Genomic DNA, 18928 nt, shown 5'->3' on the forward strand with positions numbered 1-18928 from the left:
CGGGAGGGGGTGTAGGGTTTGACCATGGCCTGGAGGTAGGAGGGGGCTGTTCCTTTCAAGACAACTTGATTTTATTTATGAAGGGGAGATATGATATTGGCCTATAGTTGTTAAATGAGAATGCTCTTTTTCGACAACCTGGACCTTATTTAAAGGCATATTATAAGCCATTTGACTCACCGAGATAACTTTGGTGTAATTCGGAGGCCTGTAGAATAAATTTTAAATCCAGCGCGAGCCAAGTATATCCAGGTAATGGCGGCGGATGGGGCACTGAGAATGCAGCTTCTAAAAAATTTATTTTCTGCGGTTGTTGAAACGGTTGTTTTCATCAATCTATTTTTATAAATCGCTAGTTGTTCTCCATCTGTAGGCTACACTCGTGGCTCACATTCTCTACGCTACGATCGGCTTCCATCATATTCTAAGTCATCTTCTATATCCTCAAAATCTGATAAATATTTAGCCATATTGCACACAATATTCCAGGCACCAACAAGCCGATTGTAGCGTAGAGAATGTGAGCCGCGAGTGTAGCCTACAGACAGAGAATAGCCAGTCTGCGCGCTGTGCGCATGCGTGCTGGAGCAAGTGGGGAAACTTTATGTCGTTTCTAAAGATGTTTCTAAAGATCATATTACAGAGGCATGTGAAAACCACAACAAGCTCTCGCTCTATGGAAGCACAACTAGCGATTCATAAAAATAGATTGATGAAAACAACCGTTTTCGCGGCAGAAAAAACATTTTTTTAGAAGCTGCATTCTCGGTGCCCCGTCTGCCACCATTACATGGATATACTTGGCTCGCGCTGGATTTTAAATTTCTTCTACAGGCCTCCGAATTACACCAAAGTTATCTCGGGGAGTCAAACGTCTTTTAATATGCCGTAAATAAGGTCCAGGTTGTCGAAAAAGAGCATTCTCCTTTAATGATGGAAGCATCTAGGTTACGCTCTTTTAGAAAGCATGATTGGAGAGAGGTGTTAATTATTTGCAATAAAAATGGCTAATAAATGTGATTTAAGTTTCTGTATAGGAAAATAAATATGTAAAGAAAATTACAAGGTTTTAATAAACTGGTATGATAATCTACTGTTCCACAACAGAGTTTGTTTCCTGTCAGGGGTACGCTCTTGAAACACGATCTATAAACCTCCCCTGCTGGCTGTATAGTGTTACTGCTGCTTTAGTGGATCTGCTCAATGCATTTTACAGGATCTAAGAACAAGCACCAAAAGAAAGAAGAAGTTTTATTTTACTCAGCACCTGTACCCTGTGGATTTAGAAAGTAGACAGGCTCCTGAAGAGAATAGACTATACTTTTACTGAGACACCAATTATAGTTTTATGTAATGTACTTGATGGGAAAATTAATTGTGGCAAGCGCCCCCTGATGGTGGGCTCTGGTACATGTGTGATAGACGGATGAACGCATGCCCCCACACATGCACGCACGCACTGTGCCAAGTTGCACTAACATACAGGGGTGAAATGAATATTCCCCCCTTTGATTTCATCGGGTGGGGGACAACTAGCCTAGGTGTTTACTTTGTACACCAACACAATCAGGCCATAGGCTAAAAGCCTTTTCTTGGTTGAAAGCCTATTCATTTTTGCCTTCCCATAAATTGGTCTATGCTTCCATTCAAAATGGATTGTCCCTCTCAATTTAATGGGATTTTAGGGTATTGGGTATCATTCACACTGTGTGGAGGATAGCTGGCAGAAGGTACCTCTCTCCCAGAAATGCCTCCGGGTCACACTCCTGTGACAACGCCTCGGGCGCTGAGCTGGGCTGACAGCCGGCTGGTGGCTCCTCAATGTGGTGGAGGAAATTAAATTACTGCCGGTGCTGCTCAGTTTGTAAACAACACAAAGCCAATGATACGGCCAATTACACTTCAATGAGATGCATGTGTACAACAGCGGAGCATCCTGAAAACCAAATGTGGCAAAGCAGCTCGATGTGTGTGAGGAGGGCAGAATGCTAAAATAAGACTCACATTGGCCATTGGTGAAAAGGGGACACATGACAATGCATACAAAGGTGATTTCTAGAATATTTTATTCCCAAAACCTTTTGATTCCAGAAGATGTACAGTCATAATATCAAAGCCTTGCATGTTTCGCCATTGCTAAAGGTTGAGTGGAAAGCAGTCCCTTTTCCCTGTGTGACTATGGGGATATGTAAAAGCAAAGTTATGATCAATAATAGTCTACAACAACATGCCATCGGCATGAACACATTTCAAGAATATCCTACAAATATAAAAAAGAAAGAAAAGAGAACCTCCAAAAAGACATGTATGGTCCTTTATGTTTTAGACTTCCATTATACTGTTGTGTGTTGAAATCCTTTATCTTTCAACTAACGATTTGAAGAGGTTGAACTGCTCCATATATTACTCCACAGCTTTGATCTATTTTGTGGTAATGGAACTTGAGTGAAGATAACACTAAATGTTTTAAGCATAAAAATAATCGTCCATATGAGCCAAGCCCCTCCCAAACTCAAGTATCCAATAATGTAAGGCATTTCTCACTGAAGACTGGTTTATTGAATAAATTGATTTTATCGAGGATAAATTACGTTCACCTAAGCAGAGAAGTAGTCCAATCTTCTTCATGATTCTCTTTAAACAGGTTGGCCAATGCTTCAAAGCTGCAAAGCTCTCAAAGTGATGCCTAATCCAAGAGTAATGTTTTCATCATCTGGAACAACATAATGCTTCAATGCAAGTAACCTAATCAATCAACTGTCAAGAAAGTTTGTCAAACACTTTTAAAAAGTTTCATATGTTTAAAATGCATGTGAAACTTACAGAATAATGACATTGCTTGCTGTTGTGATGTAACATTTATCATATTTCATCGATTTAATGTCGTTAGGATGCACGCAAAAGGGAAACTAAATCCCTCCACGGATTAGGCCTATATAGCCTACCCCTAGTAAAATAAAATAAAAATGAGAACGTTTTCAACTGACAGGTGCATGTACTAGGCTATATAATTGACTTCAATGCGAATGCAATTGAAAACAAATATAAAATAGGCAGAATCCATCATACACCAGCCTGTTTTACAAATCATTTAAAGCTACCCTACCAGACGAATAGACCAATGCACCACAGGCTATTTGATGCATAACACTAGCCTTACCACAATGTGAATGTCAGTAAATATAATAATAATAATAATAATAATAATAATAATAATAGCAATAATCCTAGTGGTAAACGTACAATCGTATTTACAATTTAGGAAACAAAGCACAAAACATTATTTCCCCCTATATTTCTTATATAAAAACAACATGTTTGCTTTGTATAGCCTATGCCCAAACAGATCATAACAATCAATATGTCCAGTAACCTACCTGTCAATTTATGTTAGGACTAGGCCTATTTGAATTTACCAAGAGGCTATTCTTGATGCTGCCCCGTATTTCCTGTTCTGCCAGCATACAACGTGATGCTCCATACTCTCCAGCCTGCATCTCAACCTTTTTATTTTTTGTCTCCCCGAAGTGGCCTCCGTCGACTCCGTCCAGTTGAGTCGTCTGATCTAGGCGGGAGGCGCCAGGTTATCCCTGGGGAGATGGAGAGTCAAGGACTGTTGCTCGAAATGCAGAATAATGTAATTCTATCTGGTCTGAATTCAACCTAATTACAGCAGAAAGCAAAACAGGCCGAGAGGCCTGAGAATGCGAATGGGCTGGGATGACAGGCTCATCAGCGTAATGCCCGACATGCTGGAGTGGAGAGCTTTGGACCAGACTCACCAAAGGGCGCGAGTCTGAGTGACACGAGTCAATGTAGCTTTTTCCCTTCTATTTTACCTTCACAAAAACAACACGCCGGCAAAGAGGGTCGGCATTCACATTTTGAAAAATGTCAGTTTGAAAACAAAGTTTCAGTCAACCCTGAAAGTAGGCTAAGCGATCATATCCGAGATAATCTTAGGCTATTTGATGGTCAATGATAGGCCTATAGTAACCATGCATTAATACAAAGAATAATAACCTGATGACAGAGAATATGTGAATATGTGACGTTATAGGCTTTATCTCAAAGCAATGCTATTTCCTGTTAAGCTTAGCCTATTTTCAACGGAATCAAGGGCTTGTAGCCCATTGACATGCCATATGATATAGCCTACATTATTAATAAATGTAGCTTTAAATGATTGGTATAAATAATGGTCCACAATAATAATAATAATAATGGAATAGAGAACCTAATATAAAAAGTTTAGCAAAGAATACTCGACCACGTGCAAGTTGACTAAAGCCGGTGGATATGTGGACAGTCTTTCACATTCAGGAATTAACCGAAATGATCACACAGTGTCTTTTTGTTTTCTTCTTTTCGCTGTTGATTTGTCATTCCTTTTATGGTAAATAAAGAAATAGCCTACATACATAAATAAATAAAAATAAAGCAACGTGTTCTTTTAAGTGCACCGACTTCTCATGCTTCCCACGCGCACCGTTTTCATCTCTCCAGCCTTCGACCGGAACAGTGCACACGCACGCGCACGCACGCCAGTGGCTGGTAGGTCGTAATATATCGGGGACGCAACTGTGACAAATTCCTTTTGTCTCCGCTTTGCCGGTACTTTATTACCCAGAAGAGCAACACTGCCTGGAGATAACAATTCATCACGCTGCAGCCCAGCGCAGACATGGCCTCTGGGCACAGCTAAGGCTTCATATTGCCAGTTGTGAGGGCATTGCACACGCAGTGAGCAGCTTGGAAGGGGGTGCGCAAATTCGAGAGAAGTTTTGATTAGATTTGTTCAGATCTTAATAGAGGTGCAATCCTTGTCAAGTTCAAATATCAGTTCCGTTCTAAGGCCAATGTTAAATGTCATCATTCACATCACACGTGGATTGCTTATTCAACTAGTTTAGGCATATTATTGTGCTTTTGTTCTTAGTCATTTTTAGTTGTCGTGGTGTCATTCTGGCCAATAATTCATCTTTACTGCATGTCTAATGAGTTTGATTTCAGAATCAGCTCTTAGGCCTACATAATGAAATGAAACTCGAGTTGGGTAGCGTTAAGTTGTCAGGTTCAATAAGGAGAGTGCTTCTTATTGTTCAAAATGATTAGAATATAAACCAATTAACGTCTACCGTTTTGCCTTCTCGTTGAATTGGTTTTGTATTCAGCGATAGCCTACCTTCGTTGGAGAAAATAACTCCTAAACTATAGGCTAGTCAATGAACATTGCGGTGTTCACGTTTGACATTGAAATCTAATTTGAATTAGCTGCCCTGGAAAAAAATAACAATTAAGAAACTTATCAATAAACTCCCCTAGGTCAATCCAATATACGAGCAACGATTAGATTAATAATAGGCCTACACTTGAAATTAGTCTAATGTTTAGTTGTGTTTAATAGGCCTATATTTAGGATATCTCTAATTTTGTTTTGGTCTGTAAATCGTCATGAGAACATCATTCATCTCAGAGCTGTGAGTGCTGATATGACAACGTGCTTCAGCCATTTATGTTTATGACCTTGTCTGAGACGCGCGGGCAAGCATGCACACATTAGCTTCCGTCCTTGTAGGATTTAAGAGTCATTGGGAAGAGATGGCCTACAGCCTTGCCTAGCCTATGTTGGCAATTGGACGATGTGTGACGATCATCACTTATAGGCTAAACATTCATTTTGCGACACATTGACAATATATCTCACCAAATTGCCACAAATGTCAACTGATAAAAGCTATCCTCCCCAACAGGCAGGTTCAAACAGCATTTGCTTATCAATTGTATTTGCCTCTCCAAATATCGCTTCCTCTTCATTATATTCGACCACATTTTAAAACAACCCCATCTAATCGTAGGCTATGTTTCCTTCATCCTATGAGCGCACCATTATTGATATAGAGTTGAATTCACACAATTGATTTTTACGCTTTCCCCTTGCCAGTTTGTGCAGCTGAAAGATATCTTTATTCGCACGGAAACTGAAACACGTGTGTAATAAAGCGATTATATCGCTGTGTTGCGGTTTTATGAATCATTCTTCATTTATATTGAATTGAGATCGGACAATCCATCGTGTTGCTTCAGGGAGAGTTAGCCTAAATAATGTGTCAGCCAACGCACGGTTTGCATGATCAGGGGCAGACTATCATTTTCTGTTTAATTTATGTGGGCCAACCTAGGCTCGCCGAACAGTATAATGTCCTTGTTTATAGGCTACTTCATTTCCAGACAGACATCTATTGAAATAGAATTGTCCATGCATGTAAACAAGACAAAGAAAATAGACAAAATCTTATTGCAATATTGTATGGCTATTGTGTGCATCATTTTGCAGCAGTAGCCTACGCCTATAGCTCCTTTGAAATTAAAAGGTATATGCTATAAGAGGATGAGGCTTATTCTCATATAGGCTCGCTTTTAATCCCATGTCTCATATTGATTAAAGCTGGTGGTGTGTTATTAAACAACGTACAACAATAACATCAGTTGTGGCATATTCTCCCAGCTGGAAAATAGCTGCGGGTTCTTTAAGAAATGGAAGCGGACTGCGAAACCCTGTAGAAGTGTGGGCCAATGGATGAGCGACCGTCAGGGTTTAGGCAGAAGGGGTGTCTCACCTGCTGAAAATCACTTCCAGACACCGTGGGACAGGGCAATCTCATGCTTTCCCAATTAATATTCATGTAGGCTACAGAACGGTTAACACTTAATTTAGTTTCATCTTTAGATAGGGTGAGGTTGAGTCGTCTATGCCCTCTGCCATCAGCAGAGAGAACAGAACACAGCGTCAGTGTCTTCGCGAGAACTTGTGAAGTCCCCAAATACGGATTTTTGCTGTAAGTAGCCTAATCGGAATAACTACTTCACATCATATCAGTATGCATCCTCGTTTTCAATTATATGTTGAAATAAATGAAGTAATGCACATGCTACTGGGTGATGGATTCGCATTTTAGAAGCCTACAATATATGTACCGATGGATTATCGTTAGTTCAATCATCATATGATTTCGTCTGGACAAATGATGGAAAGGTTTTGGATGCTGTGGTCACGTACGTTTCAAGGAAGTTTGTAGACCACTAAAAGGACCTTTTCACACGCTTGAGTACAATTTTTACGATTGACAGTGCGACAAGGGAGACATCATAGATAAGAACGTCGCCTAGCCTACTTCATAAAATTCATGAAGCATTTTGTGCGCCTTTATGAATACAACAATGGATCACACTGGAATCGAAGAGGTGAACCAGACGCACCAAGCGCAAGAGCCTATTAGTTTTGGGATCGACCAGATCCTGAACAGCACGGATCCGTCCAGCAGTTGCATGCTGCCGAACCGAACCGACCCGGATTACACACTCGCCCCAAACGTTTACACCAATGGGTACAGCAGCGTCTATAACCCGGCCTGCTCTATGGCAGCTGGGCTTGCCGGTTCTTACAACGTGAATATGAACATGAACGTGAGCATGAACATGAACGTTAACGTGAACTCCGGGAATGCTGGTGGTGTTATCAGGGTGCCCGCTCACAGACCTATGCCCCCGGGGCCACATCCGCCCCCTCCTACCCATCCACCTGGCCTGGGTGCGGGCATACCCTCAGTGACCACAATGACAGGTATGGGAAATGCGGCAAATTTTACCTTTCCATGGATGGAGAGCAGCAGGAGATTCGCAAAGGACAGACTGATTGGTAAGATTCACTGTTATCCTCATGGTTCTTCACATTGAAAATGTATTCATTTGCCGTGGCCTTCCTCTTGAAAATAGATTATTGACGCCCCTCAGGAACTGGGATCATTGGCCTAGTGTAAACCTCACATGCATATAGGCCTATATTTCTGTCATATATAGCCTATAACACAACGAGTGTGTTTTGAACTGTTGTATTATGGTCTTGTTAAGGGCGTTGGCCTAAACAAAGCAACATCTCGCCATTATCGGCCGAAGTAGAGCTTGCGTGTGGGCCGAGGAAAGAATTAGGCCTAGATTGAGCAGACCTTTGAAAAAAAAATATGGTGTCTACCTTTTGAGGCAAACATCTTTTTTTTTCTTCTTTTTTATTTTTTTAAAGTACTGTTACTCTGTACAGACATAAAAAAATTCAAGAGAAATGAGAGTGATTAGAAAAGGGAGGAGAGGGAGATGAGGGGGAAGATCATGATCAATTCCATGTTGTGCATAACAAGAATGACAAAAGAGGAACAAATCATCTTGACCACAATTAATTATTATTTCTCTCCATTATGGATGGCAAAATGAAAGACATTCCTCCAACAGGAAGACAGAAAACCAAAAACAACAACAAAATGATAATAACAGCCCAGTAATAGATAACAATACAAGTAATAGCCTATTACTAAGCTAGTACTGAAATAATAGGCCTAATATACTAGGCCTACTATTACTACTACTATTAGGCCTACTACAACAACAACAACTACTACTACTACTACTACTACTACTACTACTACTACTACTATACTACTACTTCTACTACTACTACTACTACTACTACTACTACTATACTACTACTTCTACTACTACTACTACTACTACTACTAGGCTACTACTACTACTACTACTAGGCTACCTCTACCATTACCTACTACTACTAGCCTACTACTAACAACAACAACAACAACAATAATAGCCTAATAATAATAATAATAATCATTATTATTATTATTATTATTATTATCATCATCATCAGAAGAAGAATAGGTTAATAATAGGCTACAATATTTGTTGTTAGGCTTGTTGATGTTATAATTAGTGCTGTCTTAGATCGACCTTACTGTTATAATGTTCCATTGTAATATCAATAATAATGTTCAATCATAATCCCTGTATCGTCAACATTTTAGTTTTTTTTCTAAGATCTACATTCGCTTGTAGAACTACAGTAACAACAGTTCAATTTATAATATAATAACATGGGGAGCTGGCAATATCCTTCAGATGTAATCACTCTGAGATGTTTGCTATACAGTAGAACTTCATCCATCCATCGTCGTCCGCTTATCCGGGGTCGGGCCACTGTAAAAGCAATCTAATTCCATTGAGATATTTGAGGACGTCCCGCCTCTCAAAAACAATAATGCCATAGGCTCACATTCACAATCAACAAACTAGATTGTTATATTTGCCTATCAGAACTTGTTTCTAAATATCCCTATATCCTTAATGACAATAAATGCAAATCACTGACGCAATTAAATATCTTATTTGGAAAATCAGCTATAAGCTAGTAGGCTATAGGCTACTCATTTTATAAGTCGCCCTAATAATTATTCAGAGAAATCATATTCAAAACCATCCAAGATGCACGCATCGTTTGTTCCTTTATTTTGATAGACATCTACAGCCAGTGGCATTGCATCATTCTCCCCGTAGCCTACTGTATACGTTGTCAAAATACGTGTTTCAATAACGAAAGCATCACACTACCACCGTAGCTTATCTTAGCTGAAGGCGAACGGTAGACTCCTGTAAAAAAATATATTCACACACCTTTAAGTTTATGAGCCGATTTAGGCTTAGTGGCTTTATAAATGTCAGAATTATTGCATCCAAATTATTATCTCCCCTTCAGTTACATTTCGTGCGTTCTTCTGTCGAATAAGATAGTCCAGACCTGCTGACCTATCTTTTGGACCTGATGCAAGTTGCTCGTTTTGACCAGTATTTGATTTTCTTGAGGTGTGGTGCAAATAGTGAGCAGTAAAGAAAGGTCAGCCACAAGAGTCATGGGGCGACCAAAACACGAAGGCCTGAAGGGCTGAAGTGTGGCATCCATAGCTCTGTTTTAATAGTAAGATGTGGAATTAAATAGTAATTTCCCGTGCCATACAATGAACTGTGGGCCTAATTGATCTATAGACACACTCGGCAATGAATTATCACATGACGTCACCATTATGGAGATGAAAACGAGGAACATCATGGATTGGCCTGCATTAAATATTCACAATGAATGCAGTTCTTTTCCATCAATTATTTAAACCAGAGAATGATATGTCAACTGTAAAAGATCATATGTAAATATGCTTATCAATTTTTATTCAATCACAAAGGGCCTCTCGTTTAATTTGTTTTATCTTGGTGTAGCTGTAATTGGATATATAAATTATTGTCGATGACATTATCACCCAGTAGTAAGCTTTTCAATTGCGTTTTTATGTCTGTTGTTGTTGTTGTTTTCCCTGTGCAATGAGTGTGCAGCTACAGTAGCCTATCTGTCAACATTAGTGATACACGGGGCTGCTATTTCATATTTACTGGCTCCACGTGAATCTATTGACTTGACTTAAGATGTAAAATAATTGTGAACTTGATGTTGCCAACAGTAGCCTACGCTGCAGTAGGGCTTCAATGACAAACCTCAGAGCTGCTGGCATTGTAGGCTACACGCTGTTTCACCATAGCCTAATATCCTGTATCCTTGAAATAGTCTTATTCAGGTAAATGATGCCCTCACATACAGTAGCGAGGGGCCTATTAGACTGCAGCGACACATTTCACCGCAAGTGTCAAAGCATGAAACGAAACAGACGAACTGTCCTGGCGTCACATGTTCACAACAGACCGGACTGCCGTGATGCGTTGAAACTAAATAGGTCTACTGTCGTATTTATTAATTTATTTATGTATTTATTTATTTCTTTATGTTAATTGACTTGCTTACAATTCGCATCTGAAGAGGTATACGCGCATAAACAGATTTATCTCCCCAAGTCAACAAATAAGGTTCTCAATGACAGCCACTGTACAGGCCGATTCAACCGTTGGCTGTTGGACCTTCCTGACAATCACCTACTCACCTTCATGAACCAATCAGTTTAATCCTTAGAATCAGTAATGGGATTGTTAACATTCTATTCATTGAACGGATCATTTGAAAGTGAAACATTTCAAACGGACATCTTGATTCATAAGTGGCTATAAGAACTGCGAAGGGCATGATTTATATGCAACATTGCCATTTATACAAAAACATCCATCGAAATAGCCACAATTTGAAATGTTTAGGCCATCCATACGATAAGTAGCCTAGATACTGAATGAAATTCTAAAATAAAAATTAAATACAAGCATTGTCTGATATTGGTGAAATACACAATTAAGCATTAGAAAAACGTTATTCATAATTTTCAGTGCAGTGGGCCAATGAACAGTAAAGATGATGTCTTGTGTGCTGTAAACTTAGGCCATAATGTCATTTGTAGTCAATGTTTTTCATTCTTCAGAAAGAAATGCAAAGGTAAAATGTATTCTCAGACTACCAGTAGAGATGTTCACACTTGTGTGAAAGGTTTGTCTTCCTCTCAAAGATGCTCTCTCAGTCTCTGTGACAGAAACAAGCACCCCTGTTTTGTTTCACAGTATAATAAATAGAAATATATGTTCATGTTATATTTCAATATCCCCGTTAGAATCCTTTATGGATATATTTATTAGATTGCTACAAAGGTAATATCCTCAGTGGGGAAGAGACACGCTGTCACATGGAAGTGTTATTGAGTATAAGTGGTTTTATTATGGGCCTATATTCTCTGCGGTGTAGCATTTTATTTTTTGATATGCTTATGCTAAATTGTATTACCCAGGCAGCAGATTTAGTATTATTGGCCATTTCTTTTGTCATTCCATTGAGAACAAAATGCTCCTGTGGAACAATACTTTGCATTTTTTCTTCAAAAACAATATTTATTCTCACATTTTAGATGGAGCAGATGGTCCTGTTATTTTGGTTCATACCACACCACATGATGGTTGTGAGTTTCACTCCCCTTCCCATGATGCCATGTGCAGTATTATACTCTAACATGCTTAGAGTTCACGAGCCACGGCTAAATGGACTGTACTGTTTTATAATAAGATAGAAACTAAGATTAAGAAAAGGCAAATGGAAGTTTCTGCCTCAGTATTGAATTCATGTCTGGTGCTTTAATATTGTGACCTTGGGACTTGTGGTGGTGTGTTCTGTATGTCTGTCAGTTCTGCTCTGCCAAGCCATGAGAGAATCTAGTAATGATTATTATATCTGTAGCAGGTAACATGTAGTATACTGTGCCTCATTTTATTTGAGAGCTTTTCATTTGATCAATCACCTTACCTCAGATTTGATGGAAGGATCAAGTTTCCTTGTGTATTTTCAACTGACTTGCATGTTCACTATTTGCGTGTGACACTTGGGTAGGTTGCATCTTAACGTGCTTGTATGGGCCTGGGCCATTAGCTAGCTCCCAGATGGCCTGAAATAGACCTCTAATGCCATATTATCTGTCTCCAGGCCTGCTGGTTGGCCTGTAACAGACATGCTTGCTCCAACCGTGTGACCTACACACATGTTTTGTTTTTTTAGGTGATATTTTCACTCATAGTAAATATAGGCTATAGCAAATCTACCAAATTAGTAACACAAAATGTCTTTCTTTCATTGTTCATGAGTCCATTATTCCCCCTCTTATTATATATGTAAGTCATGCTTGTGTACTGAAATGATTTCATTTGCATCAGTGCTTGAATTTCATTTTCTTTCTATAGTGCCTTTACTGCCTTTGTGGCAAATACATTTCAGGCAACTGAACTCTCAACACAAAGGCAGTCCCCATGGGGGCACCTCTGCATATGCATTTTGGCTTCTGGTGTGCACTGTGACAGAACAACACACATAAACATACTGTTTGACAACAGACGACCAGCTCGCGAGGAGCAGGAACGGATGCCTATGATTCCATTGATGGACATTTCCATTCGGTGTAGATCTGAATAAGACTGTGTGGCCGGAGAGTCTCGATCTATAGCCAAAAATATTGTATTACAGCAGCTGATGTTCTGTTTACCTAGACCTGACATAATAGCCAGTATTCATAGATATTTCATGATAGGAGAATATTAAACATATGAACTCACTGTAGTAATTTCTCAGTAATTGCTACCGTCTGTTCATGTATGTTATACAGTATATGTTTGATTACCACTAACTGTAAAATGGCGCCATCAGTCAGACAAATGACTGAATACTAACCTGAGTGAATAACAGTAGGGGAGGTTTCACCCCCCCCCCCCTCTAATAGCCCACACTGCTCCAATGTGGGACCCTGACCGTGTCTCCCTTTCTCTAGCGGAGCAGACAGAGGACATCCAAGCAGGAGACTCCATTGGGAGGCCAGGGGCGCCCCCGTCCCTGCCGGGTCTCTGTCCGATCCCCAAGGGAGACATCGGCAGGGTCCCTGCCTGGAGCTCTATGGAGACTTTAGCCAAACACTATTACCCTGAGCTGGCTCACCTGCGAGACACTGCAGGCCCTCTCGCAGACTATACCTTCCGAAAGGGTACCTGCCCAGGTGAGTCACTACCTGCTCTGTTTTTAAGTGAGGCCCACGTTGTCTTTGTGCGCTCAGAAAGGAGTGGTTGGCTTGTTATGAAAAAGTGCATCTCTGTAGGCACAAATTGCATGTGTGAAAATGAGAGCACAATAGGACGCATCAGACCATAACAGTGATTCATTATTGGCTAGTTATGTTGAAATGGAACAATACAGATTAAGAACACCGATAGAAACAATTTGCATAGACAGCAGAACACAGTCAACACAACACAGTCTCTTCCTGCAGGACAGATTTAATCCATTTTCTTCAGTTAGAAAACAAAATTTACTCCTCTTTATTTCTATTTCTTTTCAGCAGCCCTCTCGCCATTTTCTGTGACCCGTCGCATCGGACACCCCTATCAGAACCGAACGCCGCCCAAGAGAAAAAAGCCTCGCACCTCCTTCAGCCGAGTGCAGATCTGTGAGCTGGAGAAACGCTTCCATCGGCAGAAGTACCTGGCGTCTGCAGAGCGCGCCACACTGGCCAAGGCCCTGAAGATGACGGACGCACAGGTCAAAACCTGGTTCCAGAACAGGAGAACAAAATGGCGGTAAGGTCCCATTAGAGCTGACAACTCCATACAGTACATAGGTAGCTTGAACATCCTTACATAGTCTTCAAACTGACAAAATACAGGTAGACTAACCCTTATTAGTGAGTATATATATATATATATATATATATATATATATATACATTGTCCTGATATTGTCATCTAATTTATTTTAGAAATACTGTAGTGACTGCATTATTTGAATACATCATATGCACTACGTCTCACTGTTATTGTTTTAGACCCAGGTGAGATTGATGATAGACAAAATAGCCAAAGGCGTTTTGACAGTACAACACCTTTTGCTTAGCTACCACTGTGTTATTTGGAGGCCAAAGCCCTTGACCAAGCACAATTACTCCTGCTCTTAGAATGCTGTCTTAAAACTTGCTGTCCAAAGCAATATTGATTCACTTAAGTTATGCTGAAAATTGAGTGCACTGTCCATGGCAAAAACACTCCCTTCTAATTCACTTAAACTGTTGTTTGTGGTCACTTTCTAAATACATGAGTGGACAATCAAATTGTTATAACTTACCTTAACTTAACATTAGTTGACAAACAAGGGGCAAAGGCCACTGTCATTTTTTAACAGCAGGTGCAAAAGCAATGACCATTATTGAATTTCTTATACTGTCAACATGTGAACGGGGGGTATGGTGAATGTAGAAACAAATTATGGTGCATATAAAACCATATAAAGGGCTACAACAATGTTATGGTTATTCTCTAATTCCACTATTGATAAGTAAGTAAGTAAGTAAGTAAGTAACAAGTAAGTAATTACTTAACAGTAATAACAACTGTTTCGCATTATTCTATTATATGAGTATCAAGGGAATTGTTTAACCAATTTTTCAGATTTCAGAGTTTTTGTGTGATTTATGATATTTCCCATTGGTTAGATGCATGAAAGATGTATCTGTGTGACACTAGTAGCAAACGCATTATTAAATGAACATCAGAGAAATCAGATCAAAATCATGTTGTTAGCAATAATGTGTAGTTAATGGAGGTAGGATGGTGTGCATGAAACAGAATTTTAGAGGTGTTTCTGTTTTTGTCAGACATGCAGTCCTAAACATTATATGGCAATAGAGTTTGTTAAATTGCTAATTTGCCCAATTAATCCTCAAAATTATCATTGCAAATGTTTTCATTTATGAAGATTGATCCTTAGTCTTAAGAAATATATTTGTGTAGCAATACTATCTCAGTAGGTAGCTAACTGGTTTGGTAGAAGAGGATCTATGCTTATCAGATGGTTTCCTCTAGCTCATTTGATAGCTCTTGGCATAAACCCTACCAACACATTTGTCACCATGATTGACTAATACAGTAGCTTTACACTGCAGAGAAGCACAGATACTGGGTAATACTAGAAACGTCAACACCTCAGTCGTCTCCCCTAGAGAATACACCACATGGGTGAGTTGGACAGTCTCCACCTTTTCCTAGCCACTCAGCGTTGCCGTAATTACATGTTTTTCAATATAGCTGGCATTAATCAATGTGTTTAGACATATGCATTACATACTGTGAGGGGATTGTTGTCTGTTTGCTTTGGTTTGAGGAAGTGAATTTCACTTGGATTCACTGGAAAAAAAATGTGAAAAGCTGCTCTGTACTATTGTGTGAACCCAGGAGGCAAACAGCAGAGGAGAGAGAAGCTGAGAGACAGCAGGCCAACCGCTTGATGCTGCAGCTCCAGCAGGAAGCCTTCCAGAAGACTCTGAGCCAGCCCCTGCAGCAGGACCCTCTCTGCCTCCACAACTCATCCCTCTATGCCCTCCAGAACCTACAGCCCTGGGCGGAGGACAACAAGGTGACCTCCGTCACCTCCGTGGCATCTGTGGTCTGACTGTGTGTCTGTGTGTGTGTGTGTGTGTGTGTGTGTGTGTGTGTGTGTGTGTGTGTGTATCTGCCTGTGTGTGGTGACATAGAACAGAACATTGTCTGTATAACATAATATTGGTCACTAAGGGCAAATTTGGGTGGGCCATTTGGGAGTGACCACTCATATCCAAATGGAGACATGGGATGAGCTCTGTCTTCAATCTTAAGTTGAATCATGAAACAGATTGCAGAGACTGTTGAATTGTGGGACTGTCAAAGCTACAGAAATATTGTTTTGGACAATTTTAAATGGACATTGCATCCTAATGGACATAAAAGGCATCATTAAGGACAATGAGGAAATCTTAAGAGACAACTACACATTCTGTTTCTCTCAAAACCAAGTATTCTGTTGTGTAGAACTGTTTATGTCTACATCTTCTGATAAGAGACATTTTGGTCTGTTGAAAACTATGAAATGTGCATTACACTCCTAATGAACGGATCAGTGAATGTACTGCTGTTGTTTTTTTCGTCAGACCTGAATATTTCAAATCCTTGCCCTTCCTTACTCTAGATTTTCACTCTCCCTTCAGCTTTCAGTCTAAAGAGGCGACGAAGCTAAATCCTCAGTGCCAGGAATCAAAAGGACACTTCTGTAGATGGCCCGCTATCAAGACGGTGCTGTTGACCCTCCATGTCCCAAGAGGCAGCCCAGAGACACTGGCTCTGCCATATGGCTAAATGAATTTGATCTCCTTCTTTTTCGCTTTTGACTTTATACAATGTAGTAATGCATGTTTCAGACAATTTGTGTGCACTTGGAATTGCCATTGAAGTCACCAGCCCTCGAGGTGGATCCCTTCCTTCCTGACTGCAGTTTGCAAGTGGTATTGTGGGATTTCTTGTCAAGGAGTCCTCATAGCCTACATTTAAAGGTGTTTTATATTAAATACTATTGTGACTTTTTGAAAAGATGATCAATATGAAGGGCTGTGGTTTCTTTCTCCTAGTCATCCCTCTCCTTTCCAACACACCAGCCTGATACAGCAGCATGCATACAGATGGAATGGCAGGAGTTATTGGACAATCAAAAGTGTAAAACTATCAAAATTGGTTGTTCATATTACAAAACAAATAATTGTGCAATGAGCCATACAGCAGCATGCTGTAAGGTTTCCACATCTACAGTAACAGAGATGGCAGAATGAAGATGATTAACTCACTAATGAAAAAAGAAATGAAAAAACAACAAATATATTTCAAACAGTGCATTCTGTTCTTGGTTCTAGGCTAGGCTGCACCAGATATCCTATAGGCACTACAGAACATATTAATATCCAAATGAACAGTTGAAATTAATATTTATTGCCACAGACTTTGCAGCAGGTGGAAAGTTTAATGAGCCAATAGTTTCTTAACACTACACCCTTAGGCAGGCAGAGTTCTTGGTGAGCCATGGCCACCTACACAGCTGTACACACAATGTCACCCTGCTGAGTCATAACAAAAACGTCTTATCTGAGTGCTGCTATCGAGGTGAATCTATAGACGGGCGAGTGAATAAATGCTGTTTTCTGGTTGGTAAATGAGCCTTTACACTCCCAACTTTGTCACTGGTTGCCTCCCACAGGACAGTGTGCACTATTCCATCCAAACCGTAGGACAAATATTGACAAGACATTCCAGAAAGTGTACTGGCTATTTTATGATGAGCGTGTCCAGTGACACCTATGGGATCAGTCTACCCGGGTTAGAAGATCTGCTCTAAAACAGCTGTCTGCCAGCTATTTCTGGAGACGGTGCGTTCAGTTTCCAGGGCGCCTCGCCTGGTTGAGATCCTGTCAATCTCAGACAGTTATCCAGGTGATGCCTACTCAACCCCCATTTCCTTAGCCCAGACCATAGTGCTCTTTCATCCTGCTGTCTCAGGTGCCATGAAGACATCTTGGACCATTTTACAGAAATTCCTCCTTACTGTTTTGAAAACCCTGCATTGTGTTTTGCTACAGGTGCTTAAATATTATTGTTTTCCCAAACCCTGAGAATGTTTTCCCCCCTCTCTGCCAAAGCGCCTTATCCAATAAAATTTCACCACACAAGGTGAACAAGAGCTAGAAGCCTGTATCAGACCTCCTATCAGGCACTTTGTTTTGAACAGGGCATCAAAATACTCAACACCACACACTGTGTTCTGCACTATGTTAACTCTTTCTGTCTAGTACTCAAAAGGTGTACACTGTAAAGCCACAAAGTCTGAGATTCCCTGTTGTTCAATATAATTAAAGATATGATATAGAAAATATAATAGTATAACATAATCAATGGAGTAACTCAATGTTAGCCTTTGATTTATGATAGGGTAAGACAGTTTAAGCCTACTATAGATTATTATCAAAGTTAGAATTTATGGACCAGTCATCCATAGATAAACTCAATCTATAAGCTTTGTCTTTCAGGAAACTAATCTCGGCTGTTTTCCTTCAAACTGATATTATCACGGCTAAACATATTGTCCTTATATAGCCCTGTTCACTAAACCTCACTAGCCTATTTGAGAAAATGTGCTTTCTGTGAGCCTTTGGTTGCACCCTGCCGTATACAATTTGGTGACTGAATGACGGTTTCGTATTCAGTGGTGAGAGTATGTGAATCGTTGTTTCTTTCCCAGGTGTTTCTTCCAACTCCTTGCAAAATGTAGGCTATAACGAAATGCATTTCTGAATACAAAATGAAGTGGAATTTGATGTGCGCAGATAGACAAAGCCACAGTAGCCATTTGTGGCATCTGTCCAGAGCTACCTGACTGTGCTGACATGACTGCTCTCATGATTCAGAGGGCCCCGTGAGGAACAAGCGTTGATTGATTGGATGGCCCGGGCCACGTATCACCTGTACAAAAGCCTCTTGAGACAAGCCAGAGCAGTATTCGCTACAAAAACAAGACTTCAACTTTGAGAGGTTTCACGCATGCATGAAGGCCAGTCATTCCCTTTTGGATGTATAATAATACCGGCATCTCTTTGAGTTAAGCTTTTGGTTTGATATGGGTCAGTCACCTGTGAAGTGGGATTATCTGTGTTGAGTCTTTGCAAACAACTGTTCACAATGAACCAGCCTGAAGGTTGCATTGATTGTGGTCCTTATTTTAAGG

At 40.1% G+C, this 18928-nt stretch overlaps 1 protein-coding gene across 1 annotated transcript; it reads left to right on the plus strand.

Moving 5' to 3' along the window:
* Positions 1-7209: 7209 nt before the first annotated feature.
* On the plus strand, positions 7210-15799 carry tlx2 (T cell leukemia homeobox 2; the record flags this gene model as incomplete). The annotated part of the gene is made up of 4 exons (XM_084456277.1): positions 7210-7699; positions 13137-13358; positions 13698-13935; positions 15583-15799. The coding sequence occupies 4 exons, from the start codon at positions 7210-7212 to the stop codon at positions 15797-15799; spliced, it is 1167 nt and encodes a 388-aa protein (XP_084312403.1).
* Between the last annotated feature and the right edge of the window lie 3129 nt (positions 15800-18928).

The sequence above is a fragment of the Borostomias antarcticus genome, assembly GCF_949987555.1.
Source record: "Borostomias antarcticus genome assembly, chromosome: 22".
NCBI classification, from domain to species: Eukaryota; Metazoa; Chordata; class Actinopteri; order Stomiiformes; family Stomiidae; genus Borostomias; species Borostomias antarcticus.